The sequence below is a fragment of the Anser cygnoides genome, chromosome 3 (genome assembly GCF_040182565.1).
Source record: "Anser cygnoides isolate HZ-2024a breed goose chromosome 3, Taihu_goose_T2T_genome, whole genome shotgun sequence".
Lineage (NCBI taxonomy): Eukaryota > Metazoa > Chordata > Aves > Anseriformes > Anatidae > Anser > Anser cygnoides.
In genome coordinates this window covers 4,218,903-4,238,357 of record NC_089875.1, presented here as the reverse complement: position 1 = coordinate 4,238,357, position 19,455 = coordinate 4,218,903, and the positions used below count along the sequence as shown (strand labels likewise).

The 19,455-nt window shown below is 35.9% G+C and overlaps 1 protein-coding gene across 17 annotated transcripts in view; it reads left to right on the top strand.

The window, feature by feature from the left end:
* Positions 1-19,455, top strand: part of SPTLC3 (serine palmitoyltransferase long chain base subunit 3) — a 169,409-nt gene that overhangs the window by 101,199 nt on the left and 48,755 nt on the right. For all 17 annotated transcript variants that reach the window (XM_066993428.1, XM_066993418.1, XM_066993429.1 and 14 more), the window contains 3 exons: positions 14,191-14,382; positions 15,921-16,075; positions 16,801-16,949. In XM_066993428.1, coding sequence (XP_066849529.1) covers positions 14,191-14,382; positions 15,921-16,075; positions 16,801-16,949 — 496 coding nt within the window. The remainder of the gene's footprint in view (positions 1-14,190; positions 14,383-15,920; positions 16,076-16,800; positions 16,950-19,455) is intronic.

Sequence of the window (19,455 nt, the reverse complement as noted above, 5' to 3'; positions counted from 1 at the left end):
TTCTATCATTTCCTAAATTGTGTTCAAGGAAAGATTTATTTATCTTCTGTGTGAAATTTTACTTTGACTGATGTTTTTACTTATGTACACCTTTAAGCAACATTTGTGTGTGTGTGTGTGTGTGAAGGTGTTCTTGAGATAGAGGTAACAGGTTTTTTGTGCCCACAAAATAAATCTGTACAGTCTTCATTAGGTATAACTTTGTTCGCTGATCTGTAAAGTGTACTGAACACATTTAAATTTTCCAAATACAGAGTTGCCAAGAGCCAGAGTCATTTTAATTTATTTTAGTTTTAAACAGAAACTGTATATTCACTTCCTTCTTCTAGCATCCATGGCCTGACAGTTATCTCTGTCTGCTTGCATTTGACTCTGTGGAAAATATATTGGCTATTTTCAGAGTATTCATTCTTTTCTGTTCCGCATTCCATGTCACAGTGAGGTTTTTGAACATAAGGTAAATCTAACTGATGAACCTAACATGATCTAACTTAATGTTTTACTGCTTTTACCAGTAGAAAGTTCTTTCTCACGTCTAATTTAGGCTACCTTGGCTGTCATTTAACAGTGTTGTATCTTGTCCGCCACATAATTCATTCCCTTCCTCTTGCAGTTACCTGTTACATGTTTTAAGACTCTCAAACCACCAGTCCTCAGGCCTTTCTCTTCCCTTTAGACTAAACAATTCAAATTATTTCATTCTTTCCTCATAACTTTCTTTCCGGTCTTTATCTTTCTATTCCCAGATCTCTACAGTTGGTTCAAATCTCCGTTCCATATTGCCCAAAGCTGGATGGAGGACTTCAGCAGAGACCTGTATAGTGCTTTGTAACATTAGAGTGCTTTGTTCTTTTGCCCTTAAAATCATTTTCTTGAAGGATGGTTGTTTTTAACAATTCATTTTAATATCCCTTCCTATAGAGTTGCATGCCATTTCTGAGTACAGTTGTGCTCTCCTGAAATCTGTTATTCTGCTGTTCCATTTCCTGCTTTTCCTAAGTCCCTTGATTCCTACCATTTTATGATCTTATGATCAGTATAAATGAAAACTTTGAGTTAAGATGCCCTAATGTCTACTTAAACTACTTCCAAGTAGTGTTTTCAGTATTATTTTTTAATTTGGCCCACCGCAACAGGGGAAGAAGAAATAATGTTAGAGGTGAGAGAGAGAGAGAGAGAGGCTTGTGAAGTGTCCATATCTGTTTTTTGTTTTTGTTTGTTTGTGTTTGTTTGTTTGTTTTGTTTTTTGGGGGGGTTGTTTTTTTGTTTTCCCATTAGTGATGGAACTATTCATCTTGCGTGTCCAGAAACTTCTACTCCAGAAAATTACAATTTGACTACCATGTCTCTCACTCTCCAGATAGGCAAGAGAAAACACTGACCAAGGCTTGGCATGTTCAATACAGGCGCTGACTGGTGGGTTGTTACATGTCTATGTGTAATTTACTCCAAGAACGGCCAAAGAGATGAGTTACTGCTGTCTTTCCTTCTCTGTGTGGATCTGGATCAGTTTAAATTATCAAGGTCAGATTTTCCTGAAGCTTTCAGAAAAGCTTATGTCTTGAAAGACCTCAGTTCTTCTGTCAGGTTGAAATTGGTCTATGAATTCAAAAGCTCTTAGAGGGGTACTTGCAAACAGAGGGGCAACATGATAACATAATCCATTGTTTTCTTAGAAAAGTTTTAAATTTTTCACATCCAAAAGCTAATTCAGATGAGTTTTTGCTGCTTGTCGTGCATTTGAAAAGGCACCTTCCTTTGAACCAAACAAAACATGTTTCTGTCACTCCTTTCTTTCAGTGTGCTTACACCTGACTTCTGTCTCTTGAATTTCTGGTATTCTTTTTCCTAATCCTTCTCTCTTCAGCCAAGAACCACAACTCCCAGATGTTTGCCTCTGGCTAGATGTGTATCTGCTAATGAAAATCAGTACCACATGTTGGGATGAGGACTTCCCTTGTTGTATATATCTAGACTTCTATAAAACCTGAGGAGAGCATTTATTTAAAAATAATTTCTGCAAATGTAGAGGAGGGAGGTTCAGATGAGAGAATGCAAGCCATTCTGATCTTCAGCGTTGCATAATTAGTGGAACAGCTTATAAAAAGAATTTTATTGCATGATGTACTGAAAATAATCATGTACAATTTATTTCTAGATTATTTTTTATTAATATTCAAGTAATTGAAGTAGAATACATTTCACTATGAGCTCTAAGATTGAGTTAGCCAATTTAATAATGGTTAATGAATGTCATTACAATCAAATAGGCATTAAGAAGTCACCAAGGAATGGATCATCTTTTCAAATTATACCAGGAAGAAATTGGAATTAGTGGGAATAGAGTGCCTCTTGGAGGACTTATTGTACCACCTCTCGTATCCTGGAGGAGTCCTGAGATTTCCTCACAAGTACAGAGGTGGAGATTACTCAATCATAACAGATTGAAATCACCTTTTCTTAATATTAAAAAAATAAATAAAAATATAGAAGCATGTTACTGTTTCTGCTGTTTTTTAGAAACAAAACAAAAAAAACTGAAGAAAGCAATTCATTGTAATCTGTGAAAATACACAGCTTTTCTGCATTAGGGCACAAGTGTAAAAAATATCGGACTGTATTTGTGCCTTAAATGGACGTAAACATTCTGCAGAATCGTGTCAAGTTTCTCTCTTAGACTTTTTGCAGTATTGTGATAATCTTATTTATTGCTCAGGTACCTCTATTAAGATATTTTAATCGCTTACCTTCTCATATTTAGCTGTCTCACTCAACTTTTCAGTATGTAACCAATGTATTTGTACCTTATGAGAAGCTGCAAGTGTAGAATTTGTTATGGTATGTTTCTTCTCACTACTCTTGTGCTATGAACTGCGGGATTTGAATATAGTCAGTGGTAATGTAAACTTCACAGTTTTTCCCTAGTTCTGTCTCTTATTTAAAAAATATAAAAATAAAAAATTGGAAAACCACCTCCATTTAAGAGGTTGACGTTTCTCTGAAATACACATTTTATTCTACAGAATATTCTCCATAGTCTACAGAAATGTTTATTTCCATTTTTGTAGTACTGAGTTGTACCATGTCACACTCATATCTTAATTAGTCAGCAGTTCTGTTTCTGAAGGGATTTCTTGCTGTAGTCTTGAAAGCAACACATGAAGAACTTGTGTAAGCTTCCTATAATTGTATTGTTTTTTCTGCATTGCTTACAATTTCAATACATATTTTATGCAGTGGTACTCATGTGTTTGATCATTTTCTAGATCATTTTTCCTCCCAGATATTTTACAGCAATGCTTGATGATAGAGGCCTTGCAGCCTCTAAGAAATAATTACATTGGGACTGGTATTGTATACCATCTTGTTCAGATTTTTTTTTTCAAAAATGTACTGATTTGAGTTTGTTAGCAATGAATTTCAACTGCAATCCACCTTTGGTGGTGTTCACAATTTATTCAAGTGTTGACTAATAAAAATTAGCCTGTTTTCTGTACATGTTGCATCTGGGCAGCCCTGATCAGGGAAGAAGAAAAAATGTACGTGTGGGTGCCTTCGCAATAGCACAAGCCAGATTGTTTAATCATGACACTTAAGGCCAGATTGTGGTGCACAGTTGATTCTAGTCCCTTCTCTTGCAAAGAAATCAAGAGGCTATCACAGGATGTGTGGGAAAAAAAAAAAAAGTGTAATGAGTAATTTGGAACAATTTAGGAAGTATATTAAAAGTATGAAAAGGAGTAAACAGGCTACAGCTTGCTTGCATAGTTGAAATGGTGGAAGCCATTCCTATAAAACTGTTTCAGATTAAATATCCATGTGGAATATAGCAAGTTGAATTTTTTTTTTATGGTAGGTATTAGTATTATTTTAAAAACAAGATAGGAGTTTTGAAAGAAAATGACAGACCTTCAATAAAATCTCACTAGTTGGTGGATCCAGGTTACTCTATAAACTTCTGGGCTTCTTGCAACATAACTTGGACTGCAACCGATCTATCCTCATGTCATGTTGTTACATTAAATGATACACTGATGTGATCATGTATGCCAGTTCTGATGCTGGCTTTGGTATGATCCATCCCAGTTTAATTATGCCATGAGCACTACTGCCAAGTTGCCTAACTATTGTTTAAATGAATTCCTTTTGTGTTGCTTAAGACAGTTTCTCTTGTGTTTTAAGGTGTCAAGCTATTCATTTTCTCAACTTTTTTCACCTTGTGATATAATGTGAGACTATAGCCACCTTTAGTGATGGTTGTCTCTCATCTTCCTTAAATTCTTCTATCCTAAAGCTCTGTTTTTTTTATTATAAAAATAAAAAGGTTATTTTGAAACCTTTTTTTTTTTTAACTAGAGCTCCTTTTGGATGCTCCTTTTGAATCCTATTCTAGCTCGCAAAAGGACATTGTCTACCAGTTTTGCTTTGTTTTCCTACTGAGCTTTTAATTACCCTACGAAGTTAGCAGTGCATCCTGGTTGCCTCTTTTTGTTCTAGAGAAAATCTGTTTTTTCCCCATCATTAAATCTCTAACTTTTCGATTCTGGTATTTCATCTCTCTCTTTCTTCTTTGTCCATGTTATGCTAGGAGATTCATATTTAAATACCATTATAAAAAAAATTAATTACCTTGGAAGATATGGCATAAATAGTAAAATTTGTCTGATTTCATTAAGAAAATTGTCTGATTGTCTGATTGCATTAAGAAAATTGGCGATGATTTTCTATCTTCACTTTTCTGAGATATGATAGATAACTCCTTGCAATAACAGGAATGTCTTGCAGAGCACGTTTTTGACTTAACCTGTGCATTGCGTTCAAAATAAATGGACTAATGTGCAAATTATTCTAATGATACAACTTTGAGGTAGGAAATGTGAATGCTGTAAATTGTGTTCATGATACTTTCATAAAGGACCCAGTATTCGGTGCCTCCCTGAAGTCTTCATCAAAACTGGTTCTGTCATCTTGGGAGCTAAGGGTGGCCTGAGACTTTCTGAAGCTTTAACACATTAAGTTTGAGCCTTGTTGCATATTTGGCATGGGAAGTCCAGGGACACATCCATTTTGATAGGAAATGAGTCTCATTATTAAGCTGTTTCTTCTTGTCTCCTGTACAGAATCCTGGTCCCGTTTGAAGCCACTGTAGTTTATAATGGGAAAGCACTGGGATCCAACACTGATCCAGTCATGCAAGTTACCGCACAGCATTTGGGAGTTGGACCCGATGATCTCTTGAGGTCCTTTAAAACCCCTACAATTCTGTGATTCTGTGATCTGTCTGTTCACCTGTAATGTTTTCCTCACAAGGGAATTTTGTGGTGAGAGCAATGTGATGATAGTTAAAACACTTTCTGGTGTTTTTTGCAAAGTCCGTATGTAGGAAGCTGAGCTGGTGGATTGCTTCACATAGATTTTTAGCGTAGAGCCTGCACTGGGCAAAATCACTAACAGTATGGTTAGATAATATCAAGTATCTTTCTATTCAGTTACATTTTCAGTCACAAAAATGTGTAGAGACTCCGCTGAATGACTTCCTAAATGATAAATCATTTGTGGAAGGAATTTCATATGTTAGTAGATCACCACTAGTGTTGCACAGAAATGGAAACCCTTTCAAGTAGTACCACCTTTGACCCTTGTTTTTTTTGTTTTCTGCCATTCATTCTTAAAGCCAAAGCCATGAGATATGAATGATAGGGAGAGATTCTGAAGTGGCCAGGCAGTGTGACTCTTGTAGTTCACTATGAGCTTTAGAAATAATAGCAAACGCTTGCTGCAATTCGACGCTAGGAACTATGCCAGAATTCCTGTAACCTAGGCGTCTCATCTCGTTCTTTTGTCTGATTCAACGTGTCTGGCTTTCTACTCTGTAATTGCTGTAAGGTTAGGAAATACCTTCTGGTATGTGTAAGTATCTCCCTGGTTAGTGAACTTCACTGTTATGTCTCTAGTAATTTAAAATTATTAAACTTCATCTTTGCCCTCATCCCTTCCTAGTTATATTGAGTCCACTTTGAATTCTCCAGCACCAATGGCAAGCAGAGTAATAGCTGTATCAGGCCTTTTACATACTCCTTTTTAATTTTAATATTTCTTGCTATTGCTTGTAATGTACAGATATAAAGTCATTAGAAGAATGTACTATGTGATTTTTTTTCCCTGTGTACTGTTTAATGTGTCTTAGTTGGTACTTATCTGTTTATACAGCAATTTCAGAAACCTACAGCTCAAAGCAGTGTTTTCTCAGATTTGTATCCTGCTCCTTGTCCCCATCATCACATTGTGCTTTCATGGTTTGCTACTGGCATGAAAACTCTCCAAAGAAATTCTTGTGTGTCCCAAGTCTGCGTGCATGCATCTAAACTTCTCTGCTATAAAGATATGTATGTGGTTTTTCTTTTGACAAATACTATAGTACTACCTGTACTGTACTATAGTACAGTAATTTGACTTACTGGACTAAATTCATAACAGATGGAAATTTGCGGATCCATAGATTTTTGGGAAAACTGCACACAGTTTACTTAGTAGTTGCAAATAACCATTCATTGATGCCAGAATGTACAGTGCCTGTAATGTGTGCAGGGATGGAAATACATATCCCGACGCACCAGGCTAAGAGGCAACTTGAATAAGGACGTCTGCATAAAAACTTATAAAGTAAGATGATGAAATGTTCACCTTTCAAGTTCATCTCTGCCCTAGTTTAGACCTGTTATGACTGTTGTTTCCAAACTTTTGCCAATTTCTTTTCTTCCTAAACCTTATGAGTAAGAATTCTTTGTCTTCTAGCTTCCTATGTTGCATTCAAAAGTATTATTTTATCTCTTTTTATTCCTTATACTGTACAAGGAAGCTGTTTCTAAAATGCTCCATGGTGCCCAACACTAGCTCTAATTTGTGATAATGTTCTAGGGGAGGTAACTAGTGACATAAAAGGTGAAACTCCAATTCGTTTTGTTGAGAAAAGGTTGAAGTCAATTTGAGTATTAATATGCTATGAGATTTTCTTCTGATACTAAGTAGCATGTATTCTTCATGTAGATTATTGTTCTTACTACAGGCGATATATCTGATAGAAAGGGAATTGTAAAATTGAATATGGAGCAAGTGTTCTTCACAGCAAAGTACTTAGTCCAAAATCTGTGTAGTAAGGATTTTTTTTTAATTTTATAACGTTTTCTATTTAACAGTATATTTTGAATGATCCTGTCATTCACTGCAGTAGTTTTGTAATACTTATGTTATAGTTGTCTTTGCAGGACTCCATTAATTGTTGCTGTAAGAATTTATTACAAGGTGAATATCTTGGAGTTCCACTTGTGCTTAACTGAAAAAGTGGTGCAAGTTTGGGAAGTGAAGACCACATCTTCTCATCCCTTTTTTTTTTTTTTTTTTTTTTTTTTTTTTTTTTTTTTTTTGCTATTTGCCCATAGTATGCTGTCATGAATTTGTGCAAGGAAGCTGGAAGTTCTCAGTTAGTCATTAGATATAGATTGCAGTTGGTTGGTTGGTTTTTCAAGTGATTTCACTGGTGAATATGAAAAGTAAGGTGAAAGGACTCAAGCTTTGTACAAGCACAAACTGGCAGAGCAGAACAAGCAGCAGCTCATACTGCTTACAGGGAGCAAACTTTTCAGTTTCTGAGTTGTTAGATTCTAAATCTATAGGAAGTTCAACAGCATATGGATTCCCAAGTTGCTCTGAAGGTGTCTTAAATTTCCTAAGTCTTTTGGACCGTCTTGGACATTTTGCTCTGTCTTTAGCAATTGCTTCACTACCAGGTGTATTATTTTTTTTATAAATTTCAGTGGAAATCAATAACCAGTCTAAACAAGGATTCTGCAGACACAGGAGTAATAACAAAAGTGTGGTTTTTTTGTTCTGTTTGTTTTTTTGGTTTCTATTTACAGTTTGTGTGAAAATTACACTTTCTTGTGGTTTGATCACATTTTAAGAGGCTGTGGCCTTCATTTTAGCACCTTCTAGACATCAGTTTCACAATTATTTTTAATTTAAGGCTTGTCTGTACAGCTCAGTAAGCTGTGAGCTCATTGTGTAGCCATTTTTTTAAAATTTTTTTTAGAGACCTGAACCCGTAAATTGTGAAATGTATTGTAACAGAGAAGAAACAACATGCTTACAGTAAAGGATATCATTACCAATAACTGAAGAGATTTGTGAAATGATCTCAGTCTGACAATATTATATTCATTATAGGAAACTTCTGATTTTCATAATCTGTTTTCCTTTTTCTTTTCCTGAGGACTGCATGCAGTCATTAAGTATCCCACAGTCTCTAATGGATGCTGAGGTATGGTGTTTCTGGGAGAAAGCAGTAGTTGTAGTAGGCTCGTATGGAACAGTTTTATTCTTTGAGACCCAGCTTTCTCATGACAACGTTCTTCAGGGTACAGAGTTGCACACCAGCCACTTCAAACTCTAACTATCCAGTGGCAAGCTCTGGGTGGGATTCAGGCTGACCTTACCCTTCTCGTGGCTGAAATGTGACGCTGTATTATCCCATCTTCAGCTTCTGCTCCAGGAGGGTACAAGCCTCTATAGGTCCTGTGTCCTGCCTGCCATCACCGTGTGGTTGTCTCACACATCCTAGGACTCCTAAAATCACCTGCATTTAGAGTCATTCCCCAGATTTTTTTTCCAGTGTTAGGAAGGAAATGTCTGTTTAGAACTAAACCATCTGCAAGCAACCAGATGGTGCATCAGTGATTATCAGTCTGTGCTCCCATCAGTTCTCGGCTGTAGCAATGCACTGTCACAATTTGCTCAGGATTTCAGTGGGTTCCTGAAACCTGGCAGGTACTGAGCAAATGTGGCTATCATTTGGTTCATGGTTTTCAACATCTACACCTTTCATATTCATGTCTGTCACAGAAGTTTTATATGGATCACTCAGCTTGCATTGCCTTTTTTTATATAGGTTTTATGCAACAATGTGATAACATCTGATCCAGAAACAGATTAAACTTTCTTCTTAAACCGAGTGAGAGTAAAATAAAGTTTCATCTGTTTCTGGATCAGTTTTTATTTGTTGTGGAGAATTTATATTAAAATACAGACTTTTTTTATTCTCCTAGTAGTTTTGCTTCAAGGATATAGCTATCTGTGCCTACTACTGCTGTATTGGAAGTGACCATAGCAGGGCACACTTTTTTTTTTTAATTTTTTGAAAGGGGTTTCAAAAAGCAGATTACAATTTCTGGATTTCTTTACAGCATATGTTGCCTCTACAGAACAGACTTGTGTGAAAACATGAGCACTTGGGTCCTCACAGCTCCAGTCACATGGGTGTATTCCTAACTTATGCTGGTGTAAGTGGTTACCTCTTTGCCAGTAAATTATTCATGGCCAGCACACAGATTCAGTAGTGTCACACTATGCCCATGTTGTTCAGTCCTAGCTCTCCACTTCGACATGATTCTGGCTCATGTTGACTAGCACTCTCCCAGAGGCTGCAGGACCCAAATGAAATGAAAATGTCCTTCCTCACTTTCTGGGTAGTATAAACAAATATTTAAGTACTATTCAGACTATTGCATAGATATATTTTATTTTTCTTTCCTAATGGAAATCTCATATTTTGTAACTCCTCCTTTTAAAAGTGTTGCCAGAAGCGTGCTTAGACTTTCACATTAGTTTACGTGATTCTAAAAGTACTGTTAGATTTGTTGTTAGTGTTAATTTCTCCATTTTAAACCTGAGGGGGTTAAGAGGATATTCTTCATGATAGAAAAGATAGAAATTGTTTCAAAATCATTTTGCTAACTGCAGAATATGGGGATATAAGGTGTATTGCATTTAAAGCTGTTTTTATTGACTGTATTGGCATCGCTCCTGTTGACTTCATTGCCATTAAAATCTTTCCCAGGAATTCTCTTGCTGTGAGTATCTTACTGGAAACCACTTTGCAACTGTGGTTTAAAGCTGCTGCCAAATCTGTCGACATGGATTCTGTATAACTGTGCTGCACACAGAGTTATGAGCTGGAGCTGCCAGTATGACCTTCGGTTGCAAGAGAGCAAAAGGCAGTATGTTCTAGTAAACTAAATAGACTCAGCACAAGGAAGGTGCATATTATAATCCTGATTGTGCTGTTGGTTTCTGTGAAGCTGATGAAATCCTAGATTTGTCAATCTCAGTGGTAAAATATCTGTTCATTTTGAATTTCATCTATAGCCTCTCTTTCTTGAGTGTCTTTATAACTTGCATTGGTGGATTCCTAGCATTTGTGCCTAGAAAGTACCCTTTCTTTGTTGCAGACTAGTGAGTGACTTTTGATTTGGAATACTGGCAGAATTTTTTTAACAAGCCAAGAAAACTTGGATTAGCATATCACAAAGTACATTCACTCAAAATTTGTAAAGGAATACAAAAATAAAGCTGCTGAATAACTCTGGGCTGCTGCTTAAATTGGCATTTTCACCGCAGAAATGAAGGGTTATAAATAAGATACAAATTTTGAAAAGGTGAGCAAGGAGTTGCAGAGAATGAAGTCCTCCAGGGACTGGAGCTGTGCTTTCACAATTTTTACCAACAGTCTGGGAAAAAAGGGGTGAGGAGAAATAGGTGATAATAGGTGTTGGCAGTACAGAATTTTTCAGGGTAGTGAAAGATAAATTCTGGATAACAACAATCGCAGAAAGTTCTCATAGTAACATTTGATAAAATGGTAGAAAAAATTACATGTCACTAAATAAAAAGCAATACATGAATTGGAAGAGGAAAATGATCCTAAAATGCAAAAATAGCAGTGTGCTCTAAAAGAGGTGTTTATTGCAGCTAAGGAAGGATATACTGTAATCACTAGGGATATTTCTGGAACTGAACTGTTGGAAGAAGGCAGATAGAATGTCAGAGATCTTGACAAAAGCAACAGAAAACAAGCCAAAGCATCATTTCCCAATGTGTAAATTGACACTGTGCCCTCCAGTGTTGTGTGTAATTTTAATTCCCTTACCCTGCATTACAAAAAGGTATTATTGAACTAAGCAGAGTGAAGAGAAAGTTGAGCATTATAATATAGATTATTCATTTTTTTCCTATGCAAGAAGAAAGATTAATCTAGTCTTAAATAGATTAAGATTCTTCAGTTTGAAAAGGACAAGTGGAGAAGCAGAAGTCATTTGAGTAAGGAGAATGACAGCGTAATTTCTCGAACAGAAAAACTGAATAGAGGGCAGTGGTCAGAAAGTAAATTATCAAGTGAAATTTATCAGTTATATAATAAAGAAATATTTTTTTTTAAAGATGAAATCAATTATTGAAATTCACAGTTCATATCCACACTATTTGTGGGTTCAAAAGTGAACAAATTCATAGTTATCCCCTGATGATGCAATTAATTAAATGTGATGACAGAGTCTTAAGTTCATGAAACATCCAAGCCACAAATTGTTGGAAGTTAGGAGAATATACTCAAGAAAGCATCATTCCCTATTTTTGCTTCTAGAATCTTTGCCTTATCTGCTAGGACTGGTACAGGCAGGGCACTAGAAAGCTCCTCTTTTCTACAGATGTTCTTATGGATAGTAGTATAGTTGCAAGTGTACAATTCAGCAGAACACCCAGTGTGTAACTAGTGATCTCTGAATCACTGCAGGCATTTGTAAGAGATGTTGTATTGGACTGTGGTGCCAGCAATAACCCAACTACATCGGCCTTTGCGGTCTAGGTGCTTAAAATTCACTGTCTCTGATTCCACCTCTTTCTTTATGATAACATATAAAAATCTAAGAGTAATGTAATGCAAAATGCCAATTCAGTATTCATCCACTGACCATTTAGGTTGACTTAAGTTGTTGAACATCATGATCAGTCAGTCCTACCTTTACCCCAGTGCCTGGATTTGAAGTTCTGCGTAAAAGCATCCCAATAATCTACTCTCCAGAAGCAGCAAATCCACTTACTTAGGTTATTCCAATGCTTGCACTCTCCTATTTTATTTTATTTTGTTTTGTTTCATTTTATTTTATTTTATTTTCTGGGACTCCATGAATGGATGAAATGCCCTCTGTTTTCCCCACTTTAGTTTTTAGATGAGATGTCACTTTTTCTGAATTTGTTTTCCCAGCCTTGTACTGACCTTGCACTGTTTGAAGACTGTTGGTTTTCATCGTTCATAGACTGTCATGTTTTAGAAAATTTGGGTCACCATTTGACGTCGTGTTCAGTGCTTTATTCCTTTTTATGTGCCATTTACTACTAGCTGTTTGTATTAAGAATAGAAGGTGATGATGGTTGCATCTTTAAATATATATACCATACTGACTGTATAAACCAGGAGCAGCTGAACGCAGAGCATTTTGTTGCAGAAGAGAGTTTCGCAATGCAGGACTCTGATATAAGCCAAAGCTTCTCTGCTCCTTTACAAATAAAATATATAACTGTAAAGTGTATATTAATAAAATTGCTAAACATCATGCTAATTCTCTCTTCTGGACTAAGGTTCATTATCACATCACCACAGCTTGCCAAACTACAACGTCAATGGAATTGCCATAGATGACCATAAGTATGCTCTTAGCCTGTGGCAAACATAAGGTAATGGGGCTTAGCTTAGTCCTTGATGGAATTTTTGTGTCGTAGCGTACACACAGCTCTTGTGGCTTACCTGAAATATGACTTGACCAGGTGTTTAACTCACTCTCATAGAATGTTTTTCATGGTAAATGGGTTGTCCTAAAAGAATAATTAGCTTTAGGTAGAGGTGCCTGTGCAGGATTGCTTCAAAGGTCTCCAGTCACAGGGAGAGAAACAGCTCTGCGTTCCTTCTCCCTCACAGGGTAGTAAGTCTTTCCAAAGTCTGTATGAGTTTCTGTTCACCATCACCCTGGAATTTTTTTCCTTTTTTGGGTTTCTACAAAATCTTTACATTCTACCTTTATTTTGCATTTTTTGGGAAAACACTGTAAATCCAAGATTGGACAGCAAGCTACAATTGAAATCAAAATCTTCTGAAGATAAAGGCAGCTTAATGCAGTATGCTAGGTCTAGCAAGTGCAGTGAATTTATGGTTGTTCTTAATATAATTACTGTATTTCAGCTTGCTGCATTGCATAAATAATCTTTTATTTTGGCTCATCCAACCCACAGGCAGTAATGGATTAATACTATTTCTTCATATGGTTGTAGACTTTGCTTTAGAATATGCTCAAAAATTGTCCTTTTTTAACAGAAGGATTACATTTTTTATTATTTTTTGAATTGGCAAGTTGGACATTACTAGAAATTAACAGGAAAATGCCGTCATATTTTGTGGAAATAAGGGGTTACTTTTATTTCAAAGAACAATCTGATAAACATTCTGAATATAGGTTGGTCTGAAAAGATTGCAGTTGAAAACTTGAGCTTCTTTCACTTGAGAACTGCCGAAGTTTTAGAATATTTTAGAGACAAACTAATTTTGTCCACACATGGTTGTAAATTTCTAGGAGTCAGTCACAATAGCATGATAAATTCCAGCAAACAAAGGGTGCGCATTTGTCCGTGTGTGTTGCCTTTTCTTTTTTGTCGTTTTGTAATACCCTTAGAAGTGTGGAAGAGGTAATTGAAAGTATAATTAAAGGCATTTTTGGAATTGGAACAGAAGTGGAAGGCTGGGATCATTGCTGTTTTGGGTACTTCCTCAGATCTGAAGAACAGTATGGTGAAGGTGCCCTATTTTAGGCAGGATTTCCTGTTTATGGGTTAGCTGCTGTAGCGGGTTACACAAGCCTTCCAGAAGCAGCGTCAGGCCCAGTGTAGGTGAGTTTTCAATGCCGCCCTTCCCTTTTTATAGTTTGGTCTTGCAAGAACAGAGTATTGTGGTTTGCATTTAATCACCTTTGAAATAATTGTCCAATTAAACAATAATATGTTGCCAGTCTTTCATAAGTTTCCAGTGTTTCAAAATAGACAAGGGAGTGGTGCTGAAGACACCTGCAATTGAAGACATTGATGGAGAGGAGAGAAAATGGAATATATTTGCAGTGCTCAGTAGCACCAGCAGTGTTAGAAGCCCTCTCCTTCAAGTACAAATTGCATTATCTGATATGGTGAGAGGTCTAAATGCCTCTCCTGCTTTGTTGTATATTAGAGGAAAAGATTTACTTCAAGGTTTACGGTTTTGGTATAAACTTTGATCAGCTGAAGTGTTATTAATCACAAGTTTCTGTTCTATATTTTCAGAAGAATGGTGTGTCAAATGGAACTCTCTACAAAAAAACATTTATTGAGCACTTTGAACAGGCACCAATGTATGTTGCAGTTCTTACTTTCGTGGGTTTTGGAGTGGGCACAATATTTGGCTACCTGCGGGATTTTATGAGAGCCTGGGGACTAGAAAAACGTAACATTGCTGAAGAGAGAGAACAACAAAAAGTACGTATAAGAAAGTATGTATGTATCCACAGCTGAGTTTTCCACTGCTTGCAAGTTATATAGAATAACCTAACAAAGTAACAAGTAAGACATCTTTCATCTTGGAGAAGAGCACTGTGTTAGGGATGAGAGGAATGAGACACACTGCAGTATCATTAAACACATCTGTATGAATATGTACATATATACAAATATAAAAAATCATATTTTTTTTATCTTGTTCTAAGAGTGTCAGAATACTGTCAGCAGAATAGAATCTCAGTGTCTTAGTTCAATTCACAGAAAAAGAAAACTCAGAAACCCCTTATTGTTAACTATATCATCTCTCTATATCTCTTCAACACCCATCTTTCCTTGTGCTATCTGGTTGTCTTACCTTGTCCTTTCTAGCAATAGACAGAACTAACGTCTTTGTGATTGCTCACTTATGTTTGTCAAACTGCTGGTCACAAAGCACTCAGGAATCATTGTCCCAGCATAGAGTCAATGGCGACTGAATTCTTGTGAGTCCTGACCTAGAAACATTTTCAGTCTGCATAGTCTTATGTAAAATTTGCACCTCAGCAAGTTCAATTGCATTCTAACTTCATCTAGATTTTTTGCTGCTCCACCTCCTCCGTGCTGTTTGAACTGTGACTTACTATAGCACCTGGCATAATAGAGGAAAAAGGTAAATAGTGTTACTGTTCCTCTTACAGATAAAATTCCCAAAATAATGTTTTCTGATTTGGCTTCTCAAAGATGCATGCACTACCAAATGAAATATAATGGTGCAATCCTTATATGAGCATTCTCTTGGAATATCTTTTTCAATTCACTTATTTTGGCCATTCATGCACTATTTTGATTTCAGACATACTAGTTAAATCTTGACACCATCCACCATGTATTTACATGCTCAGTTAATTCTCCAGTCTTCTACATATGTAACTACATGCCATGTTATTTTACCAGTCCATTGTATCTAATGTCTAACACGGCTATATTTCTGTTTCATATAAAACTTTCTGTTGATTCTGTACCTTTCTTTTAGTTTAATTTTCAAGTTAAAATCCATAGACAGAAACTAATCATCAGACAAACTCATCGTCATAACTGTTTGCATGTCCAGCCTAGACCAATAATGCCCAGACCATTTGGACTAATTTTAACCTAACATAGCCAACATTTAGTGAAATACAGTGAGATATTTCTCTGTTTTCAATCTGCTCTGCACATAGCAAAATGTTCAATTTGAAATGTTTGGATTCTCCAAGTGAGAGTATCATGACTTCATTTCGAACATTCCAAATATTGGAGTGGAGAATTAGGCCAACTTGTGGACCATATTAAGTTTGTTGTTTGTTTGTTTTAAAAAAAAATAGTAGTTCAAGGTAATTAAATATATTTGCTGATTGGAGTTGTGACATAGGAACATGTGGTTGTTATAACCCTCTGTTTACTAATGAATCATTTTTTACTTTGTAATGGGAATGACTTGGGTTCCTTAGCAGAGATTTTTTCCTAGCAACATAACCCTGTGCATGTTTTCAAACCAGGATTTTGTGCCACTTTATCAAGATTTTGAGAACTTTTACACCAGAAACCTCTATATGAGAATACGTGATAACTGGAATCGTCCAATTTGCAGTGTCCCAGGGCCGCAGTTTGACCTCATGGAACGTGTTACAGATGATTACAACTGGACATTTAGGTGAGTCAGTTTACACTCTGCAGGTGTCAGCTTCTTAAGAATTAATCCTGATACATCTGCAAAGCACAGAAAGGTGCATCTAGCCCATAATACCTAAATCCTAGATATATCCGTTGGCGCTTTTTTTTTTCAAAATCAACACAGTTCTGACGATCTGTCCCCTTTTTTCTGAATATCGTTTGGCAATGCAATGTGGAAGGCACTGAACTCTATCAGAAGTGAGATTTGTTTGACTATGTCAGCACAAGTAAAACAGCTTATGCTTCATTTATAACAGATCTTTAGTCAGAATATTGCAACTAAGTTTGTTGTATCCCTTGGTTAGGATTTAAATAATAATTTCTTGCATTGCATAAGTGCTCCTTCTAACTTGCATAGTGAGTCTCTGGCAGTGAGTTTTAAGCAGTTTACAACTTGAAGATTTCAGTATATCACAACTGTTATTGAGTTAAATGATATGAAAATTTAACATATAGACAATTTGTAGGTTGGCTACACTAACAATGATTTTTTTGGTTTGGTTGGTTGGGTTTTGGTCCATGAAATTGCCATTTCACCTGGCAAAAAAGGGAAAGGCTGGAAAAACTTGTAGGATGTTAATGATATAAGGATTGTCAATTCCAAATATGAACCTGACAGTGGAACAAAATTTGGGATTTTTTTTCTTTTTGTTTAGTGAGCGTGGGAGGGTTGCAGCATTCTTTAAAATTTGCTTTGATTTATAGGTTCACAGGAAGAACTATCAAGAATGTAATCAATATGGGTTCTTATAACTACCTCGGCTTTGCAGAAACAGAACCTAATGCTTTGAAAACTGTAACCAAAGAGTTACAAAAGTATGGAACAGGAATCTGCAGTACCAGACAAGAAATGGGTGAGTAAACAGCTAAATGGCCATTAAAGTTTCTGTAACTGTATGATTTTTTGTACAGGTATCTTGAAGGAACTGGAAACTTAGAGAATTTTAATCATATCAACAAGTACTTGTTTGACTATTAACAGTGATATTTTATTAATTATCATGTAAGGATTTTTTTTTCAAAGGAGAAAGTATTACTCTTAAATATTACTCTAAAAATATTACTATTTTTTAGAAAAGTAAAAATTTCCAGTGTGCATGTAAGGAAGAGAGTCCGGAAGGTTTCATCTCACTTTTTTGAGTTGATATGTCCTTTAAGAAATAAATGTGTTTTCACTTTTTAGGCTGCATGTGGTGTTATCTTCAATCCTATATTTTTATACAAATCCTTTTACCAAACCATTATTAAATGTGGATATGGTTATGCATTTCTAATAGTGCAATCAGCCTGCATTTCAGAGAAAGCAATTTCCATCCACGAAACTCAGGAGGAGGTTTCCCTTTAGGCTTTAACTTTCTTGGGAGCTGTCAAAAGAGAACGGTAGGCTTCACAGCATGGAGAAGTCCTTTATAGACTTTTTTTTATCCAACAACCTGATTTTTTTTTTGCATTTTGTATCTCTCGATGCAAATTTTTTTCCTTCCAAAATCTCATGAAAAACAAAAACTTTCTCATTTCTTTCTTTTATTTTGTCTCATTTCCAGACAAAAAAAAAAAAAAAAACAAAAAAACAAAAAAAAAAAACTTGTCATTACTTATCTTGTCATCATGGTTTGATTTTCAGTAATAAAATTGTCATTGACAACACACTAGGAGGGTTTAGAGATTGACCCTACTTTCTTTTTGTAGGTGACCCATGTGGTGACTGCAATATATTGTTTAACCTGAATTGCATGCATGCTTGAAAGTTGTCACCACTACTAGTCATCTAAGGTATTCAAGGAACATTTCTCTGTGTCTTTTTGCCTTGAATTCTATTTTGTCTGAGAATGTTTTCGGTTGTTTTCAGTACTTCAAAGAATATGTCTGGTGTTTGTCGTTCTTTATCTTTTGCTTTTGGAATTCTTTGATTTGGAAGACTTGCAATGACTTTTAGCTTATCCTTAAAAAAAAAAAAATCTGTCTTCAAATATTAAGTCATAGAATCATTTCTGTTGAAAAAGACCTTTAAGATCATCAAGCCCAACCATCCACCTAACGCTTCAAGTCCACTGCTAAACTATGTCCCTGTGCACCACACCTATGTGTCTTTTAGATGTTACTGCTTATCTCCATCTAGTCTGTTTCAACAGCCACAGTGTGCAGATTTCTAGGACTTTATCTGAATTCCTGTTCAATAATCCTGAAGTGAATTTTAGGGAGCAGATGCGATGAGAGGATTTATCAAAATAGAGAAGCATTGTGTTAAGACCTGGCTTAAGTCACATGGAGGAGCAGTCATAGCATTTTCTCCCAGGCAGCTAGTAGAGGTCCTGTGCTTCTGTGGTCAGTGGAGAGACCAAAGCTGCTGTGCAGAGCAGTTCTGCACAGTGGTTACTTCAGTGGCCCTGGCTCTGCTGGAACCTATCTCCAATAAATTTATAAAACAACTTAAGGAAAATAGCTGCTTGTTACCAGTGTGGATACCCTCTTTCTTTTCCCCACGTGTGCTGCTTCTCCTTCATATTCAAGCAGATTTGAAAAGTTCTGTCTAAATTTCTTCCTTTGCTTGTTTTATAATATATGCATACTCTTTTAGAAGAAAGGGAAGGGTTTGCTCTCTGAAAGGTTTCTTCTTTAATTACGTGCCATCTTCATCTTAGTAAAATAGAACAGAATGATTTTGTTCTTGGGCAGATAACATTTCAAAACGTTAACTTGGCCACACAAAAATAACTGAAGTGAGGTATGAATACAGTCAGCTGTAGGAGCCTGTAGACTGTAAATTGACTATCCTAATTCAAGGAAGCACTTAAACATATTAGTAATTTCAACCTAATTGGCTTTAAATGTGCTGTTCTGCTTATGTGCATTTAAGGGTCTGGCATGCTCAGGGCTTTACCAAGATCTCTTTCAAAGCAGTGATAGGTTTCTTTTTATAAGAAGGATCATTCTGCTACTTTGAGAAGATTACAGAGAGAGGGGAAAATAAAAAATTAAAAAAAAAAAGAAAAGAAAAGAAACACAATGATTGAGTGATGTTTGAAAGAATACATGATGATAAAACTGTCCTCTGTGGTCTAAACTCCCCCTTTCCTAACTGTGCAGATTGTGGAATGTTGTCACATCAGAATGTTGTTGCAGGCAGTTTGCTCTCAGAATAAGTTAATATGAAAGTTTTAACATATCATTTTTATATTTACAAAACACTATTTTATTAAGGAAATGTAGTGAATGTAAAACAGTTACTGTCTCGGAAAAGTAACTTCAGACTGTGTCTAAACATAGTTCAGAAATTAACTTCAGTGAGAACTGTGAAGCCCTGCTCATGTTTTCTCTAAAATAATTTTCTCTAAAATAATAATCCATACGTCAATTGAA